At 48.0% G+C, this 25838-nt stretch overlaps 1 protein-coding gene across 1 annotated transcript in view; it reads right to left on the reverse strand.

Moving 5' to 3' along the window:
• Window positions 1-19781: 19781 nt before the first annotated feature.
• Tgm3 (transglutaminase 3) overlaps window positions 19782-25838 on the reverse strand; it is a 31342-nt gene continuing 25285 nt past the window's right edge. Inside the window, exons 11-13 of the mRNA XM_048349374.1 lie at window positions 23158-23315; window positions 20671-20804; window positions 19782-19929 (exon numbers count right to left, since the gene is read on the reverse strand). Coding sequence (XP_048205331.1) covers window positions 19782-19929; window positions 20671-20804; window positions 23158-23315 — 440 coding nt within the window. The remainder of the gene's footprint in view (window positions 19930-20670; window positions 20805-23157; window positions 23316-25838) is intronic.

Raw genomic sequence — 25838 nt, forward strand, 5'->3', positions numbered from 1 at the left:
CCCGAGGGGCCTCCTTCCACCAGGGCCTCGGAAAAACTGCGTGGGTTCACCCCTACAACCGCCCTGGACTGGTCAACACTGCCCACGGCTTCACCTCCACAGGGGCCTCCACTCCCCACGCCTCCACTGCAGCTGAGCAGGACTGGGTGGTCTTTGGAGAGTCTGTAACCAGACAGAGCCCATGTTCCCTCCACAGGGGTACTTGCCATGGTACCTGGGACGCCCCCATCCCAGCTATGCCAAGAGAAGGGGGGAGAGGGGAGGGGTGCCCACACCCACCCAACCATGCACTTCCTTGATGACTGTAGTTGTAGTTGTTTGATTTGAGGAAAGTATTTTGCAGCTGGAATCACTTGAAAAACACTTCTTACAGTCTGATGTCAGCACTCGTGGGTAGATTCGCTGTGTGTCCATATATATAGCACATGCACCCATTTGCTGGCAGGTGCTTGAAATTTCAGCAATAATTCTCCATCATTCATTCACTTCACACTGGATCTAGGCTGAGATGCGAATGCTGGTCTTTGATTTGCTATTTAGATTTCATGTAATTACAATTAAGAAAGGATTTACATCTGCCCTTCTGTGGTTTGCTCTGTGTGTGTGTGTGTGTGTGTGTGTGTGTGTGTGTGTGTTTCCTCTATGCTATCATTTGATTCTTTTCTAGAAAAACATTTTCTTGTGCATCACTTTAATTTCCTCCACTATAATTTTTGTTAGCTCCTTAGTGGTTGCAAGGATCTAGTTTGGATTAATATCAATTTAATATCAGTTGTGTCCACAAAATTAGTCTCTGTGTAGCTCCATTCCCCAGGCTCTCTTCTGCGTAATTGTCCTCATGTAAATTGCATCTGTACACATTATGAACTGATCAACATAGTTTTTAAAAAAATAATTGTTGCTTTATGTTGTTGTTTGAAAAAAAACATTGGTTTGTAAAAATTGAGACAAAATATACACATCATGAAATTTACTGACCTAAGCCTTTTTTTTTCTTCTTTTTGGGTGGTACTGGGGTTGAACTCATGACCTCATCATACTTGTTCAGTTGGTGCTCTACCACTTGAGCCATACTTCCAGGCTGGGTTTTTGCTGATTATTTTAGAGATGGATTGTCACAGCGTTTTGCTAGCTTCTAATCATGATCCTCCAGATCTCAGCCTCTCCAGTAGCTAGGATTACGGATGTGAGCTACTAGCACCCAGCTAATTTCACCATTTTAAAATGTGTATTTGAGAGGCATGAAGTACATTCACCTTGTTGTGCAACCACACAGATGCCCATCTTCAGATCTATTTTCATCTTGTGAAACTGAAACTGTATTTAACAACTCCTCGTTCCCCATTCTTCCAGGCAAGAACAACTCTTCTTTCTGCCTCTGTGGATTTGAAAGCTCCTAGGAGTAAAGCCATTTGGTATTTGTCCCTTGGCGACCAGCTTATTCGATGTGCCGTGATGTGCCATTCTGCCTCATGTGTCAGAATTGCCTTCCCTTTAAGGCTGCATACTATTCCATCGCATGCATAAATACATGCACACAGAGGTCGCGTTGTGTTTATTCGTTCATTCATTTGACTGACACATGGTCTGTTTTTAATTTAATAATACTGCTGTAAAGGTGGGTTCCTAAAGGTCCCTTTGAGAGCATGTTTTCAGTCCATTTGGGTATATACACCGAAACAGAATGGGTGGATCAGATGATAACTTGACACTTGATTTTTGAGGAAATATCTCAGTGCCTTCTTACATTGCTACCAACAAAACACACATGGATTCTACTTACTCATAATTCTTATTTACCCTTTGGTGACCCTGGGGTTTGGATTCAACGCCTTGGGCTTGTTAGGCAAGTCTTCTTGCCACACAGCACTTTTTTGCTTTAGCTTATTTTCAGAAAGTGTCCCAGTTTTGTCTAGGGCCAGCCTTGGACCATGGTCCTCCTACCTTTGTTTCTCCTATAATTGGTAACAGTCGTGCACTACTGTGCCTGCTTACTTTCTGAGATGGGGTCTTACTTTTTTTGCATGGGCTTCCTTTGAACCATGTTTCTCTTTTCTCTGCCTCTTGAGTTTGTTGAGTTTACTTTCTTCAGATTCTCAACACTAGTTATTTCCTGCTTTTCCCCCACAAATTTGTATGCTATTCATTTATTCATTCACTCATTCGTTGTGGAGCCGAGACTTGAACTGGGTATCTGATGCTTTTGCTTAAAGGCTGGTGCTCTACCACCCAAACCATGCCTCCAGCCTCTCTTTTAAGAAAAATCATCCTAATGGGTGAGGGCTAGCCTTGAATGATACTTGGATCTACTATTTCCTTAATGATTAGCGATAGCAATAATCTTTTAATGTATTTATTGGCTGTAAAACTTCTTTGGAGAAATGTCTCTAATCCAGTGTCCATTGTATATTTTGAGGTTTTTTTTTTTGTTCTTGAATATTAAGGGTTCCCTTTTTTCAAGGACTTACAACTATTTTCCCCCTTCTGCCAACTTTCTTTTATTCCAAAAGAGGAAGAGCCTGTCTCACTTGATGGAAAGACCACCAGATGGGCATAAGTGCTCTGTACTTCCGATTGCACAGTTGCACATGCGCAGATACTGGAAAGTCATACCCAGGGGAAGAACTTCCGGTTGCATGGTTGCACATGTGCAGATACTGAGCCCCATGGGTCCTTAGCATCAGAAGGGAAGTCATACCCAGGGGAAGAGAGGCCAGAGCATAGGCACAAGGAGAGAGGCTAATGGGTGCTGGCACTAGTTCCTGAATCAGTGACCGGGACCAGTGATGGGGGACTTTGGTCTGATACACCTTTATCCTTCTCTGTCAGGCTGGGTTAACAAGCTTTGCTGTCCAGGGCTGTGGTCCCCACCCTTGATTGCCTGTGAAAATCACAGGTGGTTTCCAGCCTGGCATTTCTAGGTGTTGTCTGCTGGCTCTAGTCTAGGGCTCTCTCTGCTGGCTGTTACTAAAAATTGCAGCAGACTATCCTCAGTCATAAGCATCCTTTGATGTCTTAATATTCATGACAGTTACTGGCCCCTGCCCCTGTGGCTGCCAGGAAGATGGGGCCTCTCCTCTGCTCTAGGAAACTCTCAGAGTGGCGGCCTCAGCCTAGATATTCCCTGAACAGTGGACTCAGCCCTTGTTAGGTCTCTATTGACCAAGGGGAACACAGATCTCAGGTCCTTGGCATATTCTTCTAATGACCTCCATGCAGAACGAATGGTGTCCTTCCTTCCTCTCTCAAATCCTAGCACTGGGGGGCAAGGGCAGGAGCCATTCTTGTCAAGACAGTTCTTTGTGCTGTGCCTGTTGCTGGTGGTAACAACTACAGATGACCTTCCCAGACACTGTTCCAAGTGCTTGACTTACTAACTCAATGCCACAACTCCATGAGGTGGCCACTCTCATGATCTTATCTGCATTGTACAAACGAGGAAACTGAGGCACAGGCACTTTAAGTAGTTAGTGCAAAGCCATGCAAGAGTCAGAGGCAGGACCCCAAGGCGGGCTGGGACAGTAAATGAGAGGTACAGTGTGTGAGTGCCTAGCTACTCATACATGCGTAGCTTTGATGATTGCTTTGCAGATGAGAGTCTGGGGCTCAGAGAGAGGGGATAGGAAATGGAGCAGATCGAGTCTCATGCTCCCCTAAGCCAGGGGCCACTGTTGGCAGGGTCCACCAAGTCTGCTCAATGCCTGAATCAGATGCATACCATCTACCAATAAGATCAAATAATCAGGATGCATTGTATTTATACACTGATTTGTTGAATTGACCCCCTCGGTGTAACTTCATTTTGACAAGCGTCCTGTTAATTGCCTTGCCCCCTCTTCCACCTAGTAGAGTTCTCTTTGTGCTGGCCACTTTAGATAAAAATGGCTGAGCCTGGGTCTCTTTCCCTCTCTGATGGTCGAAGATGCTTTAAGCAAGTGCAAGTAGCAGACACTCTGATAAGTGTAGCTTAAAAATCATAAAGCTTTTTATTGTTTCACAAAATGTACAGAATTAGATACTCTTTAAAAATTTAATATTTTATTTAAGAAATAATATCCAACATATGTCATTGCACTATGTTTCACTGAAAAAAGATCGTGATATGTGATATTCTATAGGTCTTCTATAATTCTATATTCTTTTTGGATGACAATTCTGTACGCCATTTGGTAAGTGTTTTGCAATTGCACAACATCTCCAATTATGTTACTCACATATTTTCTTTTTCTCCAAGCATTCAGCATTAATAACCTTTTCTTGTTTTCTACTATTTTTGTTATTTTCTCATCTCAATAGCCCTATAGTGGCATTTTCATATTCAAACAAGAAAATTTACTATTGCGGGTACAGTTTAGTATATTTTGAAAATGCAATTGACTCTGCCATGAATGTACCACCGTATAGCATGAGATGATTAATATAATGTATATAGAACACTGCCATATAAAAGTTTTGTATAGAGACAGGAATAATATCAGGTTATGAAGTGAAGACATCACCATGTTTTAAAATGATGCCATAAAACAATTACTATCACAACTATAAAATAGTAATAGAAAACGATGGCACTGTGGCTCAGCTTACTTTGTAAAGAATTTGCTCCTTGGAATAACCTTCACCTGGGCCCCTTCTCTGCAACCAGTGGACTCTTAGATGTCCCTAGAGTTTGGGCCACCTCTCAGCGGCCTCTGCTCTGTCAGGCTTGCAGTTACCACCCCCCTTTCTCCTGCCATCCCATTTACTTAAGCTCTCACACCCCAAAGTATGTTTTAGAGGGTAGTAGGACTAGTCTTTAGATATTAGTTATCCCAAATGCATCATTTGCATCCATCTGTAGAAGAAGGGGAGCAGGGCTCTTCACTCAAGCCTGCAGCTCTTGGTGTTGCTGGGTATCGAGTGGCACGATCTGCTTGGTGGTGAGGCTCTCCAGGGACCCAGGCACAAGCTGCATCTTGTCTTCAAATTGCACCTCTTCAAAACCTTGTTGCTCTGCCATGACTTCCATCTTCAGGGGTGGGGGCTAATAGGTGTGAAGGGGCCTCAGTAGCAAGAGTCTGGGTAGCCGCCAGCATCTTGTCCTGGCATGCAGTGCCTTCACCTGCAAGGTGCAACAGCTGGTCCTGCGGCTCCTTCTTCTTCTGCCTCTTCTCCTGGGAGAGTCGGTGGACACACTCATCTTCCTCCTGATACAGCTCATCCAGGACTTCCGTCTGTTCTTTACAGAAAACTAGGGACTCCCGTGGCTGTGATGTGTTCTGACAGCTGGCTGCATCGATGGTGGAGTCATCCACTTGATCCTGGTGGTCCACCTTGTCAGGCAGGTCGTGGATGAAGCACATTTACAGCTTCCCTCTGGGCACCTGTGTGTCCTGCTTCCTGTCCACAGACACACCGTGGTTCCAGCTGTGGGGGAAGCGGGCCTGGCGCTCCAGCGTTCTCTGGCACTGGACGGCCAGGTTGGCCAGGCACCTGCAGTGGGCCTGCTGCTCCTGTAGCTGCCGGCTGAGCTTCGCCTTCTTTGATTCAGCCACTGCTGGCACTTGAAGGTTAAAATCCCACATGGTGGTGGGTTGTCTACGTCCTCTGGAACAGACACATCAGGGGGAGTCACCTCCCCACCCTTTTCTTCTTCTTTGCTCATCACTTCACCTTCCCTAAGGAAAGCCAGGAAGCTCTGCTGGGCCTGCAGCTGCTCTTTCTCCTGTCTTGTTGCTTCCGGGCACTTTGGTGTGTCCTGTAACTTTTGAGGGACCCTCTGGTCCCCCATCTTTCTCTGCCCCTGCTCCTGCTTCAGCGGCTCCAGCAGCTGGGTGTGCCTCAGCAGGAGCTGCTGCAGGGCCTCCTTCTCTGAGGTCAGCTGCTGATTGTAGACCACGGGCTGATCACAGGCGGCTTTGAGCTCCTGCACTGGGCCAGGAACTGGTCATGCAGCTCCTGCAGAATCTGATCCACTTGTCTCTTTATCTCAGCCATCTCTTTCCACTCTTCTAGCTCCTCTCCCTGCTTCAGCTTCTCCTGCAGATGTTTCTTTGCCTGCTGCTCTGGTTGCAGGATGCTGGTGAGCAACTCCTTCTCACCACTCAGTCTATAGAAGGCTTCCTACAGATAGGCCAGCTGATCTTTCAGCTTTTGGCTGGGTATGAGTGTGCATCTCTTGCTCTCAAAGATCTTGTGTTGATCCCATTCCTCGGCCTTCTCCAATATCCACAGCCGCCGCTGCTGCTCCAGGTTCTGCAGTCTGGGGCTCTGGTTTTCCTGTATCTGGAAGTGAAGCTGTTCCTCCAGGTTCTTGAGCTCCTTCTGCAACTGGAAGGCTGGGGCCTGCAGCTACTGCTCAGCATGAGATGGTTCTGCAGGGGTCTGTGGAGGTGGCAGCTCTGTCAGCTACTTTCTCAGTTCTACCAGGTTGGTCTCCAGGTCCAACACCTGCCTTATCCCTTGCTCTTTCTCCTCTCGCAGAACCCTCTCCTTCTTCATGGAGCTCTCTACCCTCAGTTCCTCCACAAAGGTGTCTCTCTCCAACTTTAATGTTGTCACCAGTTCTTTTTTGCCATCTAGTTGTCTTTCCAACTCTGCCCACTCCCCTAGTGCTTGTTGACACTTGTGAGTTTTGATCTTCATGTTGGCCCTCTGTGTCAGGAGCACTTCCAGCCTCTCCTGCCGCTTGGTGTTCTCTTCCTCCAGGTCTTCATAGCTTCTGGCCTCTTTCTGGAGCTGCAGCTTCACATGATTCGGGGCTTTTACGAGCTCTAGGTTGTTCTTCTTGGTCTCATTCTGCATGGTGGAGACCCCAGACAGTGTCATCTCTACCTCTGTCATGCACTGCTGGGAAGCCTGCAGGCAACTGAGAAGACGCTCCTGCTCCAGTGCTCTTTCATCGGCCACCTGCTTCATGTGGGCCAGGGCAGATTGTAAGTCGAATTTTTTCTGAAACCAGTGTCTGTATTGATGGCTCGTGGAGCTCCAGCTCCAGTTTCCTGTGCTTCCCGCACATAGGCCATCTTCTCATTCTTCTTCCCCTGTTGATCCTGCAGATCTTTCCTTTCCTGCTTCAGTTGTCTGATTTCACTGCAGAGCTGCTGGTTCCGTGTTCTGCTGGAGTCCTGGCAGCACCAGGTGTTGGTAGCGCCTTTCCAGGTCCTTGGTGTTACTGGAAGCTGTGGCGCTCTGGACCCTGGCAGCTCTGACTGTGCCCAATGGAGGGGGAGGCTCAGGGTCAGTGTGGTCTTTGGCCTCAGCCTCAGTTGAAATACAGTCCCCAGCAGTGTTTGTCTTGGGGTTCCTTCCCTTTTCAGTGTTCTTCCTTTTCTTGGATTCTGCAGGTCCAGCAGGACAATTTCGCTGCTGGTATTCCTGCAGTAGTTTCTTTCCAGCAGCTTTTTTTTTTTTTTTTTTTGGTCTTGTTTGTTCAGTCATCCCAACGCTGGGACAGCTGAAATCACCACCAACCACGTTTAGTTCCTACTGTATCTCCACAATTAGCTTGGTTCTTTTATTTTTATTTATTTATTTTTTCTTGCCAGTCCTGGGGCTTGAACTCAGGGCCTGAGCACTGTCCCTGGCTTCTTTTTGCTCAAGGCTAGAACTCTACCACTTGAGCCACAGCGCCACTTCCGGCTTTTTCTATATATGTGGTGCTGAGGAATCGAACCCAGGGCTTCATGTATACGAGGTGAGCATTCTACCACTAGGCCATATTCCCAGCCCCATTAGCTTGATTCTTTCACTCACCACAGACTGAGCACCTCTACCTTTCTTAACTACTAGTAGTGGTTTAAGCCAATAGAGGGGACTACCAGTGCTACTAGGCAGCATGGAATGTGGGGATGGCCTCAATTCTTGTATCCCATTGGTCAGGATGAAACATGAAAAAGAAGGAGGCGTGGCTAGAATCTGATAATCCAGGCAGAATGGGTGGAGACCCAATGGCAGCTGTACCTGCAGCCCCTCCTTCGAACCAGCTCAGCCCACATGGGGGGACAGAAAGGAACCAGCTCTAGCTGGATGCCTTGCTCTAATCCTTTGCTGAATATGGGCAAGTACCTTGTGGCTTTCAATATGGCCACCTGAAAGTCTTGCCCGGGCCTCAGTGCACCACTTCTTGTCTTCCTTCAGTAGTAGACTTTCTGTTGTCTCCTTGTGTCCAACATGGCAGCTGCTGGCTGCAGTCCCTGCTGCTCAGGCCTACCTACCGGCTCTGTGTCCCTCACTACGGAGAGACTCCAGCTATGGCAGTGGCGTGGGGGCCAGGGTGGTGGCAGCAGCATCTCAGGAGATGCTGGAGTTCCATATGGCAGAATTAGACATTCTTAAGGCTGGCGTGGAAGCTCGACAGTGCTGTAGTGCTGTGAAAGACTTAGTTGTTGTTGTTTTGGTCTGCTGTGGGGCTTGAACTCAGGGTCTGGGCGCTGTCCCTAAACTCTTTTTGTTCAAGGCTAGCACTCTACCACTTTAAGTCACAGCTCTACTTCTGTTTTTTGGTGGTTAACTGGAGATAAGAATATCATAGACTTTCCTGCCTGGGCTGGCTTCAAACTGTGATCCTCAGATCTCAGCCTCCTGAGTAGCTAGGTTGACAGGTATGAGCCATCAATGCTGTGCAAGACTTAGTTCTTTCAACTTCTCTTCTCCATGATCCCTGGATACTGGCTGTTCTTTATGCTTGTTGCTTCATTGCCACAAAATGGCTTTTGCACTTCCCAAGAATCATGCTGTGACTTTGTTGCAAGGGCATAGTTGCACAATTTCAGTTTATCCAAGAAGATATTCTGACCTAGGATTGATTATCTATCTATCTATCTATCTATCTATCTATCTATCTATCTATCTATCTATCTATCTATCTATCTATCTATCTACCTATCATTTATCTATGCTGGTACTGGGGCTTGAATTAAGGGCCTCCTGCTCTCATTTGGCTTGTTTTTCTCAGAGCTGGTGTCCTACCACATCTGGCTTTTCTGCTGGTTAATTGGAGATGACAGTTTCTCAGATTTGTCTGCGTAGGCTGGCTTCAAACTGTGATCCTTAGATCTCAGCCTCCTGAGTAGCTGGGATTATAGGTATGAGCCACCAGTGCCTGGCTTCTAACTTGGAATTTTAAATTAGGAGCTGATGGCAAGAAGCAGAGGAGACACTGGGGAGAGAAGCAAATAAACACAGTGACCTGTGGACTCATGGAACTTGAACATTAGCAGGGAGCCAGACAGAAGCAAGTAAACAAACAAATCAAATACAGACAGGCCATGGTAATTGTGTTTCAGCTGCTCTGTGGGTCTCTAGAGACCTTCCCATATTTTTTTTTCCTGTTCTTGATCCAGCCAGAGTCGTTTTCCATTGCTGTGAGACAAGCCTGCCGGGCTCAGCAGCTTCAGGTCTTAGTTGAAAACAATTGTAGAAAGAGCTGTTTATTTTATTTTATTTTTCTGGCCAAAGGGGAGTGTTGCCCCAGGACAAAGCCTGTCTTCCCTTCATTACAGATCTGTATTTTCTTTGTTTGCTTATCTGCTTTTGTCGGGCTCCTGTACAAGCTGTGGAGGCCATGGGTCAAGGTGTTCTCATGTATGAGCAGAGAGCTTGACATGGTCACAGGTGTTCTGAATCATTGTATTCCATGGAACAGATGAGTGGATACAGAGATGGTTCCAGAAGCTTATTTTGAGATGGGGCTGGCCCTGGCAGTCAGCCAGACTCACCTGGCTTCTCTACCTCACCTCCTTGGGCATGAATTGGTCCCCTGTGCTGAAGATAAGAGGACACTGGCAAGAGAAAACCCCACTTGTAACACTCACAGTGTTGCTCCTCCTCTGAATGAGAGCTCAGCAGACAGGCTTGTTGAGCACCAAAGGAAGCCATCATACATAATATATAGACTAAAGGTGACAATTGTTCATCCTATCTGTGTATAGTGAGTATGTAGTCAGTGGTATCCCTAGGAGGAATAGGAGAGACATTCATGACACTGGGGAATTCGCTTGCAGGTGGGGCTGTGTTGAGGTTTATTCCCATCACTGCTTAGGGCAAGGGGCAGTGAGATGGCTTGCCTCTGCTCCCTAGTGTCGGGGCCCTCCTGGGAGGGTTAAGGGCAAAACCAGGTCTAGGGCTTCCGATCCCTAGGGCTTGTTTGCTTACATGCTGGGTGGCCATAGGCTGGAACCTTGGCGGGACTGTTGACTGGGTCCCTGCCTTCCTCCCAACATGACCACTAGGGGGAGCTAGACCAGATCCTTGTGATCCTTCACAGCATCAGGTTCACTGTCTTACAAGCCAACACTACCTCAAAGGACCATCCTGATTCCCAGAGGACAGGGCTCCACATCCCGGTGGAGTGGAGAAGAACGTACAGAATTAGAAATGTTCTTGTGACAGATTTCCAGGACCTCCCCCCCTGCTCCACCTCACCAAAGTAGAATGACCCCCCACCCATCCACAAAGCCTCCCTCCTCACGGGTCCCCCACTGCCAGGGTCCAAGGCCCTCTGCTGCACTTGAAGTCTTGACGCAGAGGGGTGGTTGCTGATGGCGGCCCTGGTGAGCCTAGAGAAGAGGCAGAGAGCTTCGAAATGCCCAGGGCCTACTCAGGCGACTGGAGGCAGCAGAGCTAATGGGTTATTTATTCAGAGTAACAGAGGTGGGCAGTTATCTTCCTCTTTCCTGTACTTCCTGCATCCAGTCTCTTGGCAGGCATGTCTCCTGGGCTCTGCCTTCCTTTCTCAGTCCATCCATTCCTGTTGCCTTGGTTCATAGCCCCACCATATATGGTGTTTGAGTCCAGCAGCTCTGTCAGTGGGCTCCCCAGAAGTTGGTCACGTTAGTGTTCAACACCTTTCTGAGCTGGGCGCTGGTGGTTCATGTCAACAATCCTAGCTACTCAGGAGGCAGAGATTTGAGGATCATGATTCAGAGCCATCTCCGGCAGTAAAGTCCATGAGACTCTTACCTCCAAAATGCTGGAGGTAGAGGTGTGGTTTTAATGGCTCAAGTGATTGAGGGCTAGTCTTGAGTAAAAAGCTAAAGGACAGTGACCAAGCCCTGAGTTGAAGCCCCAGTACTGTCACTACCACCACTGCCCCTCCCCCAAGCTTCTTCTGTCCTTCTTACAGCATTCAGAGTAGAAGCCAAGGTTCTCTCATGGTGTACAAGGCCCCACAAGAGCTATGCTCTCTCTTAGCACCTTCCATTGTCCTCCCACTCCTTTCTCTAGGGGTCATCACATCCTGAGTGGTCATGTTCATGTCAGGTACACGCCATCCTGGACTCCCTCCCTCCTGCCCCTACCACATTCTGGCAAGGTACTCCTTTAGGTTCTCACCTGACTTTCCCCTAAACATCACCTGTGAGAAGGTCTGCCCTGCCCAGCCCTCTTCCCACACCCCAGTTCTGGCTTTCCACTCATCACCAGTGTTAATCATGACTTCGGTTTGTAGTTGGTATGTATTTGACTACTCGCTGTATCTTCTCTACCCTGCCACCATCTCCTCAATCCTCGTGACTACAAACTTCCAGAAAGCACAATTCATTGCCACTGAACCCTCCCAGCCTGGTCACTGGGGGGCTCGTGGATCGTTGGTTGTTTGGTGGAATCTTGCTTGTGAAATGCAATGGCCCAGTGATTCTTGGAAGTCACCTATTGCAGAGTAAAATTGCCAGTGTCACACAAACACAGATACACACACACACACACACACACATCTTTCTGTAGCTAAGCTTCTAACCCTCACTTAGCAGTTTACAAATGCCTGTAATTCTCCTCTGGATCACTAGGAGGCGCCCCAAGGACTCAGAGATACTGACTGGCAAGGGCACACTGCAAGCCTGGAGGTGTGATCTCCTGGAGAAAAGAGTGAGGTCAAAGGAACATTCCCCCTCTTTCTAAAAATACTCCCTTGTACGCTTACATATTTAAAGAATTTTTGTGTTGTGAACACGATTGTATTAAAAAAAAACCCCATGTAATATGTTTGTGCATACTTAAATATGCTATTTGAGAGGAAGATAATTTACTGCAGAATGACTATAATGCCTGAGTATTCAGACTTGAACAAGAAGCAATAAAGTGAAACAGAAGCAGTACTACTGTAAGTGATGAGTAATGTTTTATTTTGTTTCAGAGCAAATCCCCTTAATTACACTTACTGAGGCATGCTGAAGGTGCCGGGTTATTCAGGGAACAGCGGGAACAGAGGAATGTGGAAGGCTCATAGATCTCCATTTTCATTTCAGTTTTGCATGGCACAACAAGTTATGCCATGTAGAGAGACAACATGTTAAACATCACACAGTGTCACTGAACTCACCTTGCTGGAGTGTGCACCTTGAAGGTCTCCAGAGGTGCATGTATTAAGACTTAGTTCCCTGACCAGGGCACTATTGGGAGGTGATGGAAACTCGGACCTAGTAGGAGGTCTTTAGGTCACTGGGGGTGTCCCCTTGAAGGGTATGGGAGCCCAGCCCCTGCCTCGTTTTCTGTCTTACTTCCTGGACACAAGATGAGGGACTTGCCCCATCTAGGACTCCTGCCATGATGTGCTACCTTGCCCCAGACCCAAGACAGTGGGCCAGTTAATCGCAGAAGGAAATTGCCAAAAAAAAATCTGTTCATAGAAATCTTCCTTTTTTTTTCTCTTTACAAATTGAATATCTCAGGTACTTCTTTACGGCAACTGATAGCTGACTAATATGTGTATGTTGTAAGACAACACTATGAAATCATTTTCATGTACATTCTCTTGTGCTTTCACTATGTATATTGGCAGCCATTGATGGATAAACAAACGATTGCCACAAAATACTACAGGTGATAAAAAGGCACAGGAAGGCTGAACCTCTGCTTTTGCCTTGTGACTAGGGTGTCATGCTGTCCATTTTTGATGGATGCTGGGAGGAAAACTGATGCGATGGCTTGGCAGGCTCCAGTTTGAGTCTAGCTTTCTGAGGCTGGTGATCAAGGTAGGGGGTGGGGAAGGGTAGAGCCAGAGCAGCCGAGGGGGAGGAGCGGATAGAGTAGAGCAACTCTTGAGTCTCCCTCACCATGGCTGTTGTCAGTAAACAGCAGCCGTGGGAAAAGAAGGCGGGAGGAAGGACTGAGGATGTCTCAGCCAAGCTGGGCACAGTAGCAGACATACTTCGAGTTTCCGCATCACTCTCCTCCCCGTTGGTTGGTAGAGATGGACCTTGTGACCCCAGCAACTCCCCAAGTCTCCCTTGGCTGTCAAATGAGAGTGATGGTAGGAATAAACAAAGAGCTAATAGATATCTCTATACATAGACATATGTATCTATCTCTATCTATCTGTCTGTCTGTCTGTCTGTCTGTCTGTCTATCTATCTATGTATTTATAGAACCAAGATGGGGGTAGAGTGGCTACTAGTGTGGGAAGGAGGGTGAAATTTGTGGAGATAGCTTATTTGAATGTGTGAATGGAACAATAAAAGCTATCGAATTTGTTTTAAGAAAAGAGGACAGAAGCTGGGTGCATTTGTTCATGCTAGCTATTCAGGAGGTTGAGATCTAAGGATCAAGATTTGAAGTCAGTCCCAGGACCAGTATAACAAATAAAAAGAGAGAGAGAGAAGAAGAAGAGGAAGAAAGGAAAGAAGGAAGGAAGGAAAGGGGGAATGGTATGGGGGAGAATGATAGAGGAAGGGAGGTTGATGGGGAGACATTGTACACATGTGTGCGATGTCATAATGACATTCCTTTGTCCTGCTGCTAAATACTGTTCCCAGTGCTTCCCTCAGATTTTTCCCTCCCTCCCTCCCTCCCTCCCTCCCTCCCTCCCTCCCTCCCTCCCTCCCTCCCTCCCTTCTTTCCTTTTCTTTCTTTTTTTTTTTTTTGTGTGTGCCAGTCCTGAGGCTTGATTCAGGATCTGAGTGCTGTTCATGAGCTTCTTTTGTGCAAGCCACTGGAGTCTGGCTCCCTCACATTTGTTATTGTTGGTTGTGGGGCTTGAACTCAAAGTCTGGGCACTGTTCCTGAGCTCCTTTGCTCAAGGCTAGTGCTCCACCACTTTGAGCCACACCACCACTTCTAGTATTCTGGTGGTTAATTGGAGATAAGAGTCTCACAGACTTTCCTGCCTGGGCTGACTTTGAACCATGATCCTCAGATCTCAGCCTCCTGAGTAGTTGGGATTATAGGCATGAGCTGCCAACGTCTAGCTCACATTTTGTTTTTGATATGTTGAATTTTCAAGTTAAGACACTTTATAATGACCTTTTAAATGTCTTTTCTCTTTTAGTTTTTTGATCCTTGGGTTATGCAGAAGGCTTTCATTCAGACATTTGGAGACTCATGACTCGTCAATGGCATTGTCTGCTGATATGAATCCATTGTGCTCAAAGAATATTGAGATGATATGGAACTTCACCATCTAATGATCCTTTTGTTATTGGAAAATGTGCTTTTCCTCTGGTAATAAATTGTTTTTGTCTGATTTCCACTTTCTTTCATGTGGCATTATATGGTGTGTGTGTGTGTAGTATTTGGTCCTTTTACATTGAGTCCATTTGAACTGTGTGTGTGAGAGCTTTGTCTCCTCTAGCAGGCGAGGCGGAGGGACTCACAGGCAGCACAGGAGTGGGTCTGTCCTATCTCTGAATGGCACTGTCCTTGGTGGCAGGGACTGGATTCCTTCTGAGTGTTTGCTCATGGAACAGATCCTGGCCCATAGGAGATGCTCAAGAACAACAGTGCAGGTCAGTTAGAAGGATTTGAACAGGAGGGGCCCAGCTAAAGTGCCTTAAGCAACAAGAACACTTATGATCTCATTTTATTCCAAGTCTGAAGGTTGGTGGTTTTAGTACAAATGTGGTATCTCATCCATGTTTCTGTCCCTTTTATTTCCCTCTTATCAGTGTGGCTACTACTCTTCCAGGGTCTCCTTCCCTCCCCAGCCCCCCTCCCCCCCCAGTAATGGGGATTGAGCTCAGGGCCTGGTGCTTACCACTTGAACCATGCTCCAAGTCCTTTTGTTTTTAGTTTGTTTTTCAGATATGGTCTCACATTCACTTTGCCCAGGCTGGCTTCAAACTTGACTCTCCTACCTCTCTGCCTCCTAAGTGCCCAGGATTGTAGGCATGTGCTGTTGGGCTCTGGCTATACCTTTAAGGGGCAGTCCCGAGATCCCTGCCTCTTCTCCCGCCCTGGGGCTGCTTGGCTGTTATCCACTCCTACCCCCTTCCGGGTCCAGAACCAGAAGAGATAGCAAACCAGCCCCGCCTTCTGCCTTGGCCACGTGTGTGTGAAAATGGTGCTGGGCCAGGCCCAAGGGGTGGTCCTATGGGATGTGATGACTGCCCATAGAGGAAGTTTTGTGACATCACTATGATGGGTACCTTATCAGCCTATCGCTAGTATGCAGTTAGTCCCTCCCCTTCCTGCTGCCATTACTGTTATATAAACCCCTCCCCTGAGTAAAACCGGTGGGAGTTCCAGAAGCTCACCCCGAAATGCCCATGTGACTCCCTTGTCGTTCTTTAAGTGTGCGAGGGGAGGAGGGGCGTCTCACGACTATGCACCGCCAAGGTTTGCACATTGGGCTGCACTCAGGCTTTCTGCCTGGCAGGATGGGGTGGAAACGCACGAGGGTGAAAGGGGTCCCGACAATGTGCCATCATGATTAGCCTTAAAAAAAAAAATCAGGAAAATAATTCTTTCTTGAAAAAGCTATCATAAAATTCTTCTTAACCCCTTTGTCCAGATTAGGTCACATGTCTACCTCCAAAGAGAGAAAGATGGTCATGTTGGCATTAGACCAATCAGAATTCTTCCTCTGAGATTAGCCACAGTGCTATGGGCCCCTGATGAAACTGAGGTTCAATGACCAAGGAAGAAGGAAGGAAACCACAGGTGACCAAACATGCCTGATATAATAGCATGATGGCTTTTGGTCTTGAAAGTAGTCAAAGGGCTTCAACTCAAATTTCTCCATGTCAATGACTCAACTTTGGTGTGCCTTCCCCAAAGGTAACACAGAGGACAGAATCATTAATCCCCAAGGTTTGTTGGATGGATTAAATGAAATAGTGACATAGGGCACTTGGCTCAGGGCCTGGGGCATAGGAAACATTGGCAAGAGGCAGTGACTCGCTGGATGCCAGAGTGTGTGTCTCTTCAAGTGTCTGGTAAAGGAGGCAGTCCGTAAGATTGACAACAGAAACAAGAGATCCAAGGAGTTCCCACAAGTCACATTGTCCATGCTGGGTCCCATAGGTGCACATTCGTTTATACACCAGACCTTCCGTGGGCATTCTGCCTGGCAAAAACATGGTCTCTGCCTTATAAGAATTCATACACCACTAGTTGCTGCCTTCCGTCTCTTGTTTCACACGTCAGAGCTGCGCCCCGGTCCCAGGGTTCACCCTCTCTACCTACCTGCTCACCTCTTCTTCCTCTCCCCACATTGGGCATCACTCCAATAAATCTCTTGAAGTTCTAAACCCATGCTGACCTTCTCAAAGATCTAACTGATCTGCATTTTCTTTTTCTATGCTGTGGGTTCTGTTTTTGACTCACCACCTGACTGGGATCCAGGTAAACAATGAATCCAATGTCAAAGGGCTGAACTCCTCATGAAGATATTTAGGGCTAGGGGAAGTTCCAGTGGCTTCCTGGGCCACCATTGAGGCAGGTAGAGATTTGAATGAAACTAAGGGGGGATTAAGGAAGGGCAGAAACTGCTCTGGAAAAAGGCCTTTTCCCACTTCAGGCCTCTGTAAGAAGTAATTTGTTTCTGGTAGTTTCCCTCTGTCTGTAGGCGGTTGGTGGAGCTCACTTGGTAGATTAACTTGGAAGGAATAACTAACTGTGAGTAATTTTATTTCACTCTTGGCCCTCTTGACCCCAGGTAGAAATCCTCTGGCTCCTTTCTGTTTTTGGTTTTAAACTCATGGGCTTGAGCTTGGTAGGCAGGTATGCCTTACTCCTTGAGCCATGACTCAATCTTTTTTAATTTTCTTTATTTCTTTGGCAGTATTTAGTTCATGCTTTATTTCGCTGGACCTGACACAGACTGAAATTCTTCAACCTCTGCCTTACAAGTAGCTGGGATTACAGGTCCTTCATACCCTTGTCCAGCATTGTCCATATGTTGGTGGACAGGGTCCTAGAGACTCCTGGTTACCTTTTTTTTTTTTTTGGTACAGTAAAAGAAATGTTCAATATTAGCCGAGTAAAAGACTGTCCAGCGAATAGCCACAGGCTCCCTTGAAGCTAGCTGTGGCCACATAATTCAAATTATTCAAATGAATAATTTCAGATGCTGACTTTTAGACTATTTCTTGGATAGGAAAGATGTCTAACTGTGTCTGTTTTTCTTCCTTCATGTTGGGAGGTCTTGGGCATTATACCGTAAGCTGGAATGGTCATTTGAAGCCACCAGGGGGTGGAGCCAGCTGTAGAAGATTGCAGATTCTAAGACAAAGAGAGCTAGGACCTCTGCATTGCCTCCCTGGGCACTAACACAAGACAGGAATAAATGCCCATCTTGCTTAGGACCCTGGTATTTTGTGCTGACAGCTGAATCTGCATCCCAACCACTATGCAAACTCACTGAATTCTGGGACTCGGCTCACAGTTCCCTTTGCATTTCAACATTAGGTTATAACCTTTCGCTTCAGTTCTATCAGAAATAAATGTAGCGATGTAGTTGCCTGCTCACTATTCTTTTATTTTATTACTGAAATTGCTCAAGACCCAAGTGGGATAAGAAGTTGATTAGGCTCATCTCTCACAAGACCCTTGCATCTGGGGTTGGCTAGCAACTGCACATGGATTTTTAATGCCCTGCCTTAAAAGCCCTCCCTCAGGGGTGGAACCCCAAGCTGAGAGTCATGCTGCTGTTGGTTTTTAATCATCTCGGACCCTGGGCTCAACATACAGCCTGGCACAAAACAGCAGGAAATGCTTGACAAAGGGGTGGATGCTTGAAAGAATTCGTCTGGGCTAAGCCCTCAGTGACTGGGAGGAAATGATCATCTCTGGGTTTCTTTTTTTTCTGTAGGAGACTAGAGCAGAAATATTTCAACTGGAAGGAAGGAAAAGAGGGAGGAAAGGAGAGAGGGAGGGAGGAAAGATTAAGGAAGAAAGGAAGAAAGGAAGGAGGGAAAAAGGAAAGAAGGAAGGAAAGAAGGAGAAAGGAAAGGATGAAAGAAAGAAGGAAGGAAGAAAGGAAGAAGGAGGAAAGAAGGGAAAAAAGGAAAGGAAGGGAAGGGAAGGGATGAAAGGAAAGGAAAGGAAAATGAGGGTGTTGAGTCTCCTTCCTAAGCAAAAAGAGGCCTGAGCTGAGCAGAAGTGGAGACGCTCAGACTTGTAGGTGGAGGAGCTTTCTGTAGAGACTGGACTGGATCCTGACATTTGGGGGAGTCAGGTAGAGTAGTCATGATGGGATTTATCAGCACCAGTGACAGGAGGGTGTGGGATCCTCTGGGTGGGGGTTATTTTAAGGGATGAGGACTGAGGAGCAATCAGAGGTTACATGGGGCCCTTAACAGCCCCGTGGCCAGCTGACATGGTCTACCTCTCCTGGTTATGTGAAGAGAAGCATGGCACAAAGGTCTGTGATATTCTAGCTGTAGATTGAGCTTTTCCTCAGGTTTGTGGTTCTCAGTGTGGGAGGCTCAGTGGTGGGACTTGGTGGGACTTGGTGGGGGGAGGCTCTCGGTAGGTTGCCAGGTCATTGGGAGGCAGGGCTCTTGGTAGTTGTTCTCGTGAGACCTCCACATTCATTCTCCCCAGAGTGGCGTGTTACAACAGGACTTCCCTTCCCTACTCTCGGGCTTCCTGACTTGCCAGGTCACCTTTCCCTCCTGCATATCATCTTGCCACCTTCCTGGAAGCCCTCATCACAGCTTCTGCCATGCCATTGGACTTCCGGTCCCTAAGGCTGTGATGAAGATGGTATCTTTGGATACCATCCAGCCTCTGGTGGTTTGTTAAAACAACACAAAATAGACAAACCCACCAGGAAAGAACCCAAGCTGAGCAGAAATGGGGCTACCACCAGCAGTGTGCTCTGCTGAAGGCTTCCAGCAAAGTCCTCTGGCACTCTGAAACAAGTTTCTAGTCTTTGAGAGGACTCAGATCACACCCGGAGCCTCGCTCCCAGTTCACTTTGTCTCTTTTGGGATGCATTAGAGTTTTTTGGTTTTTTTCCCCTCTCAATTTGGCTTCCATGTCTCTCTATGTTTGTGCCTGGAGCCCACTTCCTGCAACATCAGAACACAGAACAGATTTCGTCCCTTCTCTAGATCCAGGAGCAGATCAACCCCTGCCATCTCCCTCCTTCTCCTCCCTCACCTCAGGCGAAGCAGTAGTCTTGCACAGTGGCTGTATAATCACACGTGTTTAACATTTATTTTGATTGTCAAGATGTGATGCAACAGCACATAACTAAACCACCCCCGCTGCCCTTCACCAAGGCAGAAGGAGGAGCAGGGATGTCCTAGCTCTAGTAGGCTGAGACTCAGCAACCAGTCCAGACTGGCTTCTCCCAGGGTGCACTGGGACAGCCGGGTCCTGCAGCTCCTGTAGCGCTGTGTGCATAGGGTGGAGGTGAGGGTGGGGATGAGCGGAGCCGTGTGCTCACAGAGCAGGTGGGGATTGTGCAAAAGTGATCAAGTAGCAGCCAGGGAGGACCAGGCCCCAGCCTGGGGTGTGTTGGAGGTCCATGTCTCAGAGCAGCCTTGGGGTCAGAAGGGGCTTCCAGGGCTGAACAGCATGGGCAGGAAAGCCCTCCCTGCTCCGTGTTCCCCAAGTTTCGGTGTGAGGGGCCACAGGGTCCTTCACTCGGCCACATCGATGGACAACATGGCCTTGATGGCAGGAAACTTGTTGCAGGAGAAGTCAGCGAGCAGTTGCTTGGTGCCACTCCGGGTGGGCAGGATCTCAAAACGGACCCGGGACTTCTCCTTGGGGCGTAGGGCTGGCACTCTGATGGGGAAAGGGCACAAGCCAGTGTTGAGGTGAGACCCGAGGCGTTTGGTCAGCTTGTACCCTCTGTGACCTCCCTCCTCCCTACCCCCTACTCTAGTCATGGGAAGGCAAGGCCACTGCTTGGTCAGCAACCTCTCGCTGCCCCATTGGGCCACCTGGACCCTCCAGCTCTGTCACCCTCTCCAGAATTGTGGAGCCAACTGGTCTCCCATATGTGCTAAGCTCCCTAGACACCGGTGGCTCACACCTGTAGTCTTAGCTACTCAAGAGGCTGAGATCTGAGGATCATGGTTTGAAACCAGCTGGAGCAGAAAAATCCACAAGACTCATCTCCAGTGAACCACCAAAAAAAAAAAAAAAAAGATGGAGTGGAGCTGTGGCTCAAGTGGTAGAATGCTAGCCTTGGGCAAAACAAAAGCTCAGGGGCAGCAGTCAGACCCTGAGTTCAAGCCTCTGTACCAGCACAAAAACAATAACAAAATAAGACGACAACAACAAAAACAAGTAAGCTGAGCTCTTGGGTCAACTGTTTGCCATGATGCCTCAGCCTTCTGAAGGATTCATGTTTTGTGAATCCCCCACGAAACGCAAATGCAGATTCCTGAGGTCCAACTCTCCCACCTCCAAAAGAACGAAGGTTCTCCCACCCTGCAAGGTGGGAGGGTGCTTTGTGTGACCTGCCAGGGCCTGTGGCCCCCTCCTGCCATCCCCACACCACTGCCCAGGCCTAGGACTCACTCGATCTTGAGGTTGCCCCGGAGCAATCCGCTGCCTTCTACCATCAGCACACAGTCCTTCACTGGCTCATCCAGGGGGTTGGAGAAGAGCATCTGCACGTTCACAGGCTTCCGCACTTGAGCCTGGTCCAGAACCTGCAGGGGAGAGGGGCTGGGTGTCAGAAGGCTGGGTCCTGGGCCCCTGCTAGACATTAGTGAGGGCTGCCCAGGAGAAGGTGGGGATGGGGAGGTTGCACCGGAAGTTGCAGGAAGGGGGTATTTAGTTAACCCTCCTATGTGCCTGGTGGCCAACAGCCATGCAAGCGGGTCCCTAGGCATTGTCATTGTCCCCATGCTAGTGATGGAAACCTAGGCTCAAGGGGAGAGGAACAGCTTGCATTGGTCAAGAGCGCCACATCTTCCTTGGCAAGCTTATAAATGCTGCCTCAGTTCACTCAGCAAAGGGTACCTCCTATTTGTCAGGACAGCCCCTTCTCAGGACTGACTGCAAGCTCTGAGGGGGTTAGGTGATTTCTCAGGCTAAATTTCTCACTCATCAGTCCTGTTCTGTTTCCTTAAAGCCTGAACCTCCCTTCCGTGGTGACCACAGCTCCGGGACAGTGTGGACTCCAGCTCATAGCCAAACCCCTTTCCATGCAGATGCTGAGTCTCCCACCTCCATCCAGACCACTCTTCTGTGATGACACCCAATCTACTGATTTCTGTCTAAACTACTGAAGTTGCTGTGTATCGTGTTGTACTCTGGGCAGGGCCTCCAACACTGACTATACAGAGGTCAGACCCAAATAAAGCCCAGGGTTTAGGGTCAGAAAACCCAGCTGGACTATTCACAGCAAATGACACAAGCTATTGTGCTTCTTCCAAGAGTCAGCAGACATAGGTGATGAAGACAGACACTGATCACCTATCTCCCAGCAGGGAACAAATGAGATCAGGGATAAGAAAGAAAATGGGCCAGCAATGAAGATGGAAATTATATGGCTCACAGATTTCTTTTCTTCTCTTTTTGAGGATCACTGGAGGTTGCTGTTTATTTTAGTGTGTTTCGGGGTTTTTCTTGTCATTAGTCCTCATAGCAACCACTTCTACAGTGACAAAGCGGAGGTTCAGACTGATTGGATAACTTGGGAAATTCTCACTCTGGGAAACAGTAGGGCCCAGCTGGCTCCAAAGCCTTTGCTGTTTTGACAGGGTTGCAATATCTACCAATAATTTGTGAGTAATAGAAGCATTTCAAGGACCATGGCATGTACAATTTCTCCCAAAGAACTCATTGGTAGAGTGACAGACAATTTTATGCTACCGTGATATAACCAGGCTACATAAATGGTGCCATATTTTACCTCATTGATATTTAATTTAGGTTTCCATGCATGTGTTGCTTTCTTTATTGTTGCTTATTAGCATCTCCCATGGACCAGAATCTATAAATGCAATCCAATCAAGCAGATGAGGGAACATCAACTTTGGAACAATATTCAGATTGTATATCTGGTTCCATGGGCTCAAGTCCTCAGTGCTAATTAACAATCAGTGATAGATAAGAGAATGGAATTTTTACCCAAATTATTATGTGTTCATGTAGATCACCTTGATGAGTTTAGAAATCTGTGCCCTGAACTGAGTGAGCAATATGTGGATTCCTTCAGTCAGGTAAGAATGTCACTTTTCTGGAGGCATAAGTGGAGGAGTATGACTGACAGAAGAAAGATCTGGGAAGGGAAAAATAACAGCCCCAAGCCACCAGCTCTAATTGTATTCCTGACCAATGGAGGGTGCTGTTCCTGCTTACTCATCATGGATTATCTGTGGAAACCATGCAAGGGAGATAGGGGCTAGCCTAGAACTAGGGTAGCACCTGCCCTCCAGGTGTTTACAGTCCGGGGGGGTACGGGAGGGGGCTCAATCACGGCACAAGTCAAGCTATGATTTGAGTTGGGGCAGATGCTGTGAAGCCAGAAGCCAGAAGGTTCAGAGGATGCAGAACTGGAGACAGGGCCTGATTTGTAGGACCAGGAAAGGCTCCCCTGGGGAAAGGCCCCATGTGAGGGGAGCATCTTCCTATCCCTCTGGCTCTCCAGACCCCCAGTTTACACCAGGGTGTGACTGACAGGGGACAAGAACCTCGGGTTAGACTCCTAAGAGTTTACCATTCCGAAGCTTTGGCTCCACAGAGTGAGGAGACTCAGGCTAGTCCTACCTGCTTCTGGCCCATTTCTTTTAAATAGTGGCCCCCGCAGCCAAAGAGGCTTCGGGAAAATGTATTTTCTTTATCTTGCCAGGCAGGGAGCAAGAACCTTGAGCCTTTGGCTGGCCCACTTGGCAGAGGCTGGACCTGAGCAGAGCCCAGTCTCTGCCAACCTCGGTTGGAAAGGCTTTTCCTTTGTGGTCTTGGTAGAGCTGTGGCTCACAGGGGCTAGTAGAGTTCCTGGAGACCAGGCTGGCTGGCTTGGGGCGGAGGGGGGGTACCCTTCCTGCCATCCCTTACCTCTAGGGTCAGGGTGGGGTTGTCCAGGATGACAACTCGCTCCACCACCACCTCAGCTTCGTTGGACACCTTGCACACAGCTGTGGTCCGGATCATGTTGTCTGACTTCAGGTGCTTGTCATACTGGGCATATGAGATCTTCACTGGGTGCTGGACTTCTAGAAGGAGAGAGTGCACATGAGCTCTGTAACCGAGGTTGAGCCAGGGCCAGTGGGCAGGAGCCTGTGTAGTCCATTCCCTGTTCTAGGTGGGCTCCAGAGCAGACACTGGCCATAGAAACCAAGACTCAAGCAAGCCTGACTTCTGAAAGGATGACCTTAAAGGACCGAAGCCTAGGTGCCCCTCCCAGCCCCGGGAAAATGTCAGAGGGCAATTTTCCTTCTTAGAGACAGAGGAAGAATAGCAATGTTAACTGATTGCCTAATGGCAGTAGCAATAAGGATGGCAACACAGTAATAACTTGGAGGGAAGCCAAGGTATTGGCTAAGTAAATGCCTAGAGTCCTCCCAGCCATCTAATAACCTGAGATCCCATTGCACCTGTGTTCAACTCCGTTCCCACCTCTAGGATCTCCTGCTTTGAAGTCATCCATATGTCATGAAGCAAAATGTGTGGGTGGGTGTGCACACGCACACACACACATGCATGCACACGTACCAGTCGTGGCGCTTGAACTCAGGACCTGGACACTCTTCTGGAGCTTTTTGTGCCTAAGGCTACAGGTCCACAACTTGAGCCACAGCTCCACTTCCAGATTTTTGGTGGTTAATTGGAGATAAGAGTCTCATGGACTTTCTTGTCCTGGCTGGCTTTGCACTGTGATCCTCACATCTCAGCCTCCTGAGCAGCTAGAATTAGAGGTGTAAGCCACTGGATCCCAGGAGCAAAGCTTTTTTTTTTTTTTTTGGCCAGTCCTGGGCCTGAGCACTGTCCCTGGCTTCTTTTTGCTCAAGGGTAGCACTCTGCCACTTGAGCCACAGTGCCACTTCTGGCCGTTTTCTATATATGTGGTGCTGGGGAATCGAACCTAGGGCTTCATGTATACAAGGCAAGCACTCTTGCCATTAGGCCATATTCCCAGCCCAAGAGCAAAGCTTTTAAAGACTCTCTCATGTCATGACAAAATCTTCAATGGTTGCTTGCTGCCTTAGGGATAAAATTCAGACCTTCAAATGGGCCCATCTTCAGCCAGGCCCAGCCCCCCCTGTGCTCAACTCATTTGTCCTTTAGAAAACCCTCCACATTCCACATTCTCTGCACAGAGCAGGACCATTTCTACCACTGCACTTGGATTTGCACAGCTTTCACCTAGGTGAAACCACCTTCTCTTTATGTGTCAAATTCTCTCTCTCTCTCATCTATCTATCTATCTATCTATCTATCTATCTATCTATCTATCTATCTATCTATCTATCTATCTATCTATCTAACTATATCTCCCCCCTCTCTCTCCAGTGCTGGGAACAGAATCCAGGACCTTGTATGCACTAGACAAATGCTGTATTCATGAACCAACATGCCCATCTCCAAACCCTCTCTTCTGACCCCACGGACCACAGGACCCCTTTGCTCCTTTCATAATTTCAGGCCTGGGGATTGCTGGATGGCTTGAAAGTAAGACTGTGAGGAAGAGGCTGCCTCTGATCTTAGTATCCGAAGAACTGGCCAAGGCTGTCCCTAAGGTACAGGAGACGGGCCTTTACATCATCTGGTCTATTCCTCTCAGCGGTTGAACCCCTTTGACCCTTGAGGCTCAGTTAGGAGACGTACCCACAGTCACCTAGTGTGTTTACGTCACCTGTTCCCCCCCAGCCCACTTCCCATTTTACTCTGCTAGCTCTTGCAGATGATTCCAAAGGGGGAAAATGTTTCTTTTATGTGGATTGAGTTTGCTTTGCGGAAATCGCTCAGAGGTAGAATGCTTGTCTAGCATTTGTGAGGCCCTGGGTTCCATCCCCAGCTCCTCCACTGAGTTTCAAAAGGAAGTGATAATTCAACAGTTTCCTTGGATAGTGAGAAGATTTCTGCCACAGTTTGGCCACAAGACGGAGCAGAGTGCTAAGAGATGCTGTTTTCTGACAGGTGTAATACATCTCAATTTCTCGGCAGTCAGAACTCTCTCAAGATGGACTGGATATTCCTTTGGGGAAACAAATTGCCACTCCACCCTTGTTAATCTGCTTTGTGAGCCCCAAATTTTCATAAGAGCCTCAAGGATTTTGCCAATATGGGCACACCTGTGTTCTAATCCCACAGCACCGATCTTCCTTCACTCCGCCTTGTTCCCTTCCCACCTGCGCCACCCTGGGGCGAGTCACCAGTCCTCCCAAAGGCTCAGACTTCCAAGAAAACCCGTCATGCCACTCACACCCCGGCAGCTGATGGAGAGCACTGGGCAAGGGTTCAAGACCCCGAGCCATTGCAGCCCTGCCAGGGTTGGACCTGCAAAAGGCTTTTTTCGGGGACAGGGGCGAGCGGGGAGTGAAGTAGGAGCCAGAGGGCAGCCACACAGCACTGCAAATGGGAGAGGGGTGGCCTTGGCTGTAGCAACAGGAACCCAAGGTCCAAGACCATGGCATCGCTTGCTGTCTATGGTCATCTCTGAACCAAGTCCTAACTCTCTCCGAGCCTCTATAACATGGGAACTGAAATCCACCAAGTGGCGGTATGCGCAGGCACTC

This window comes from Perognathus longimembris, chromosome 6 (genome assembly GCF_023159225.1).
Source record: "Perognathus longimembris pacificus isolate PPM17 chromosome 6, ASM2315922v1, whole genome shotgun sequence".
Lineage (NCBI taxonomy): Eukaryota > Metazoa > Chordata > Mammalia > Rodentia > Heteromyidae > Perognathus > Perognathus longimembris.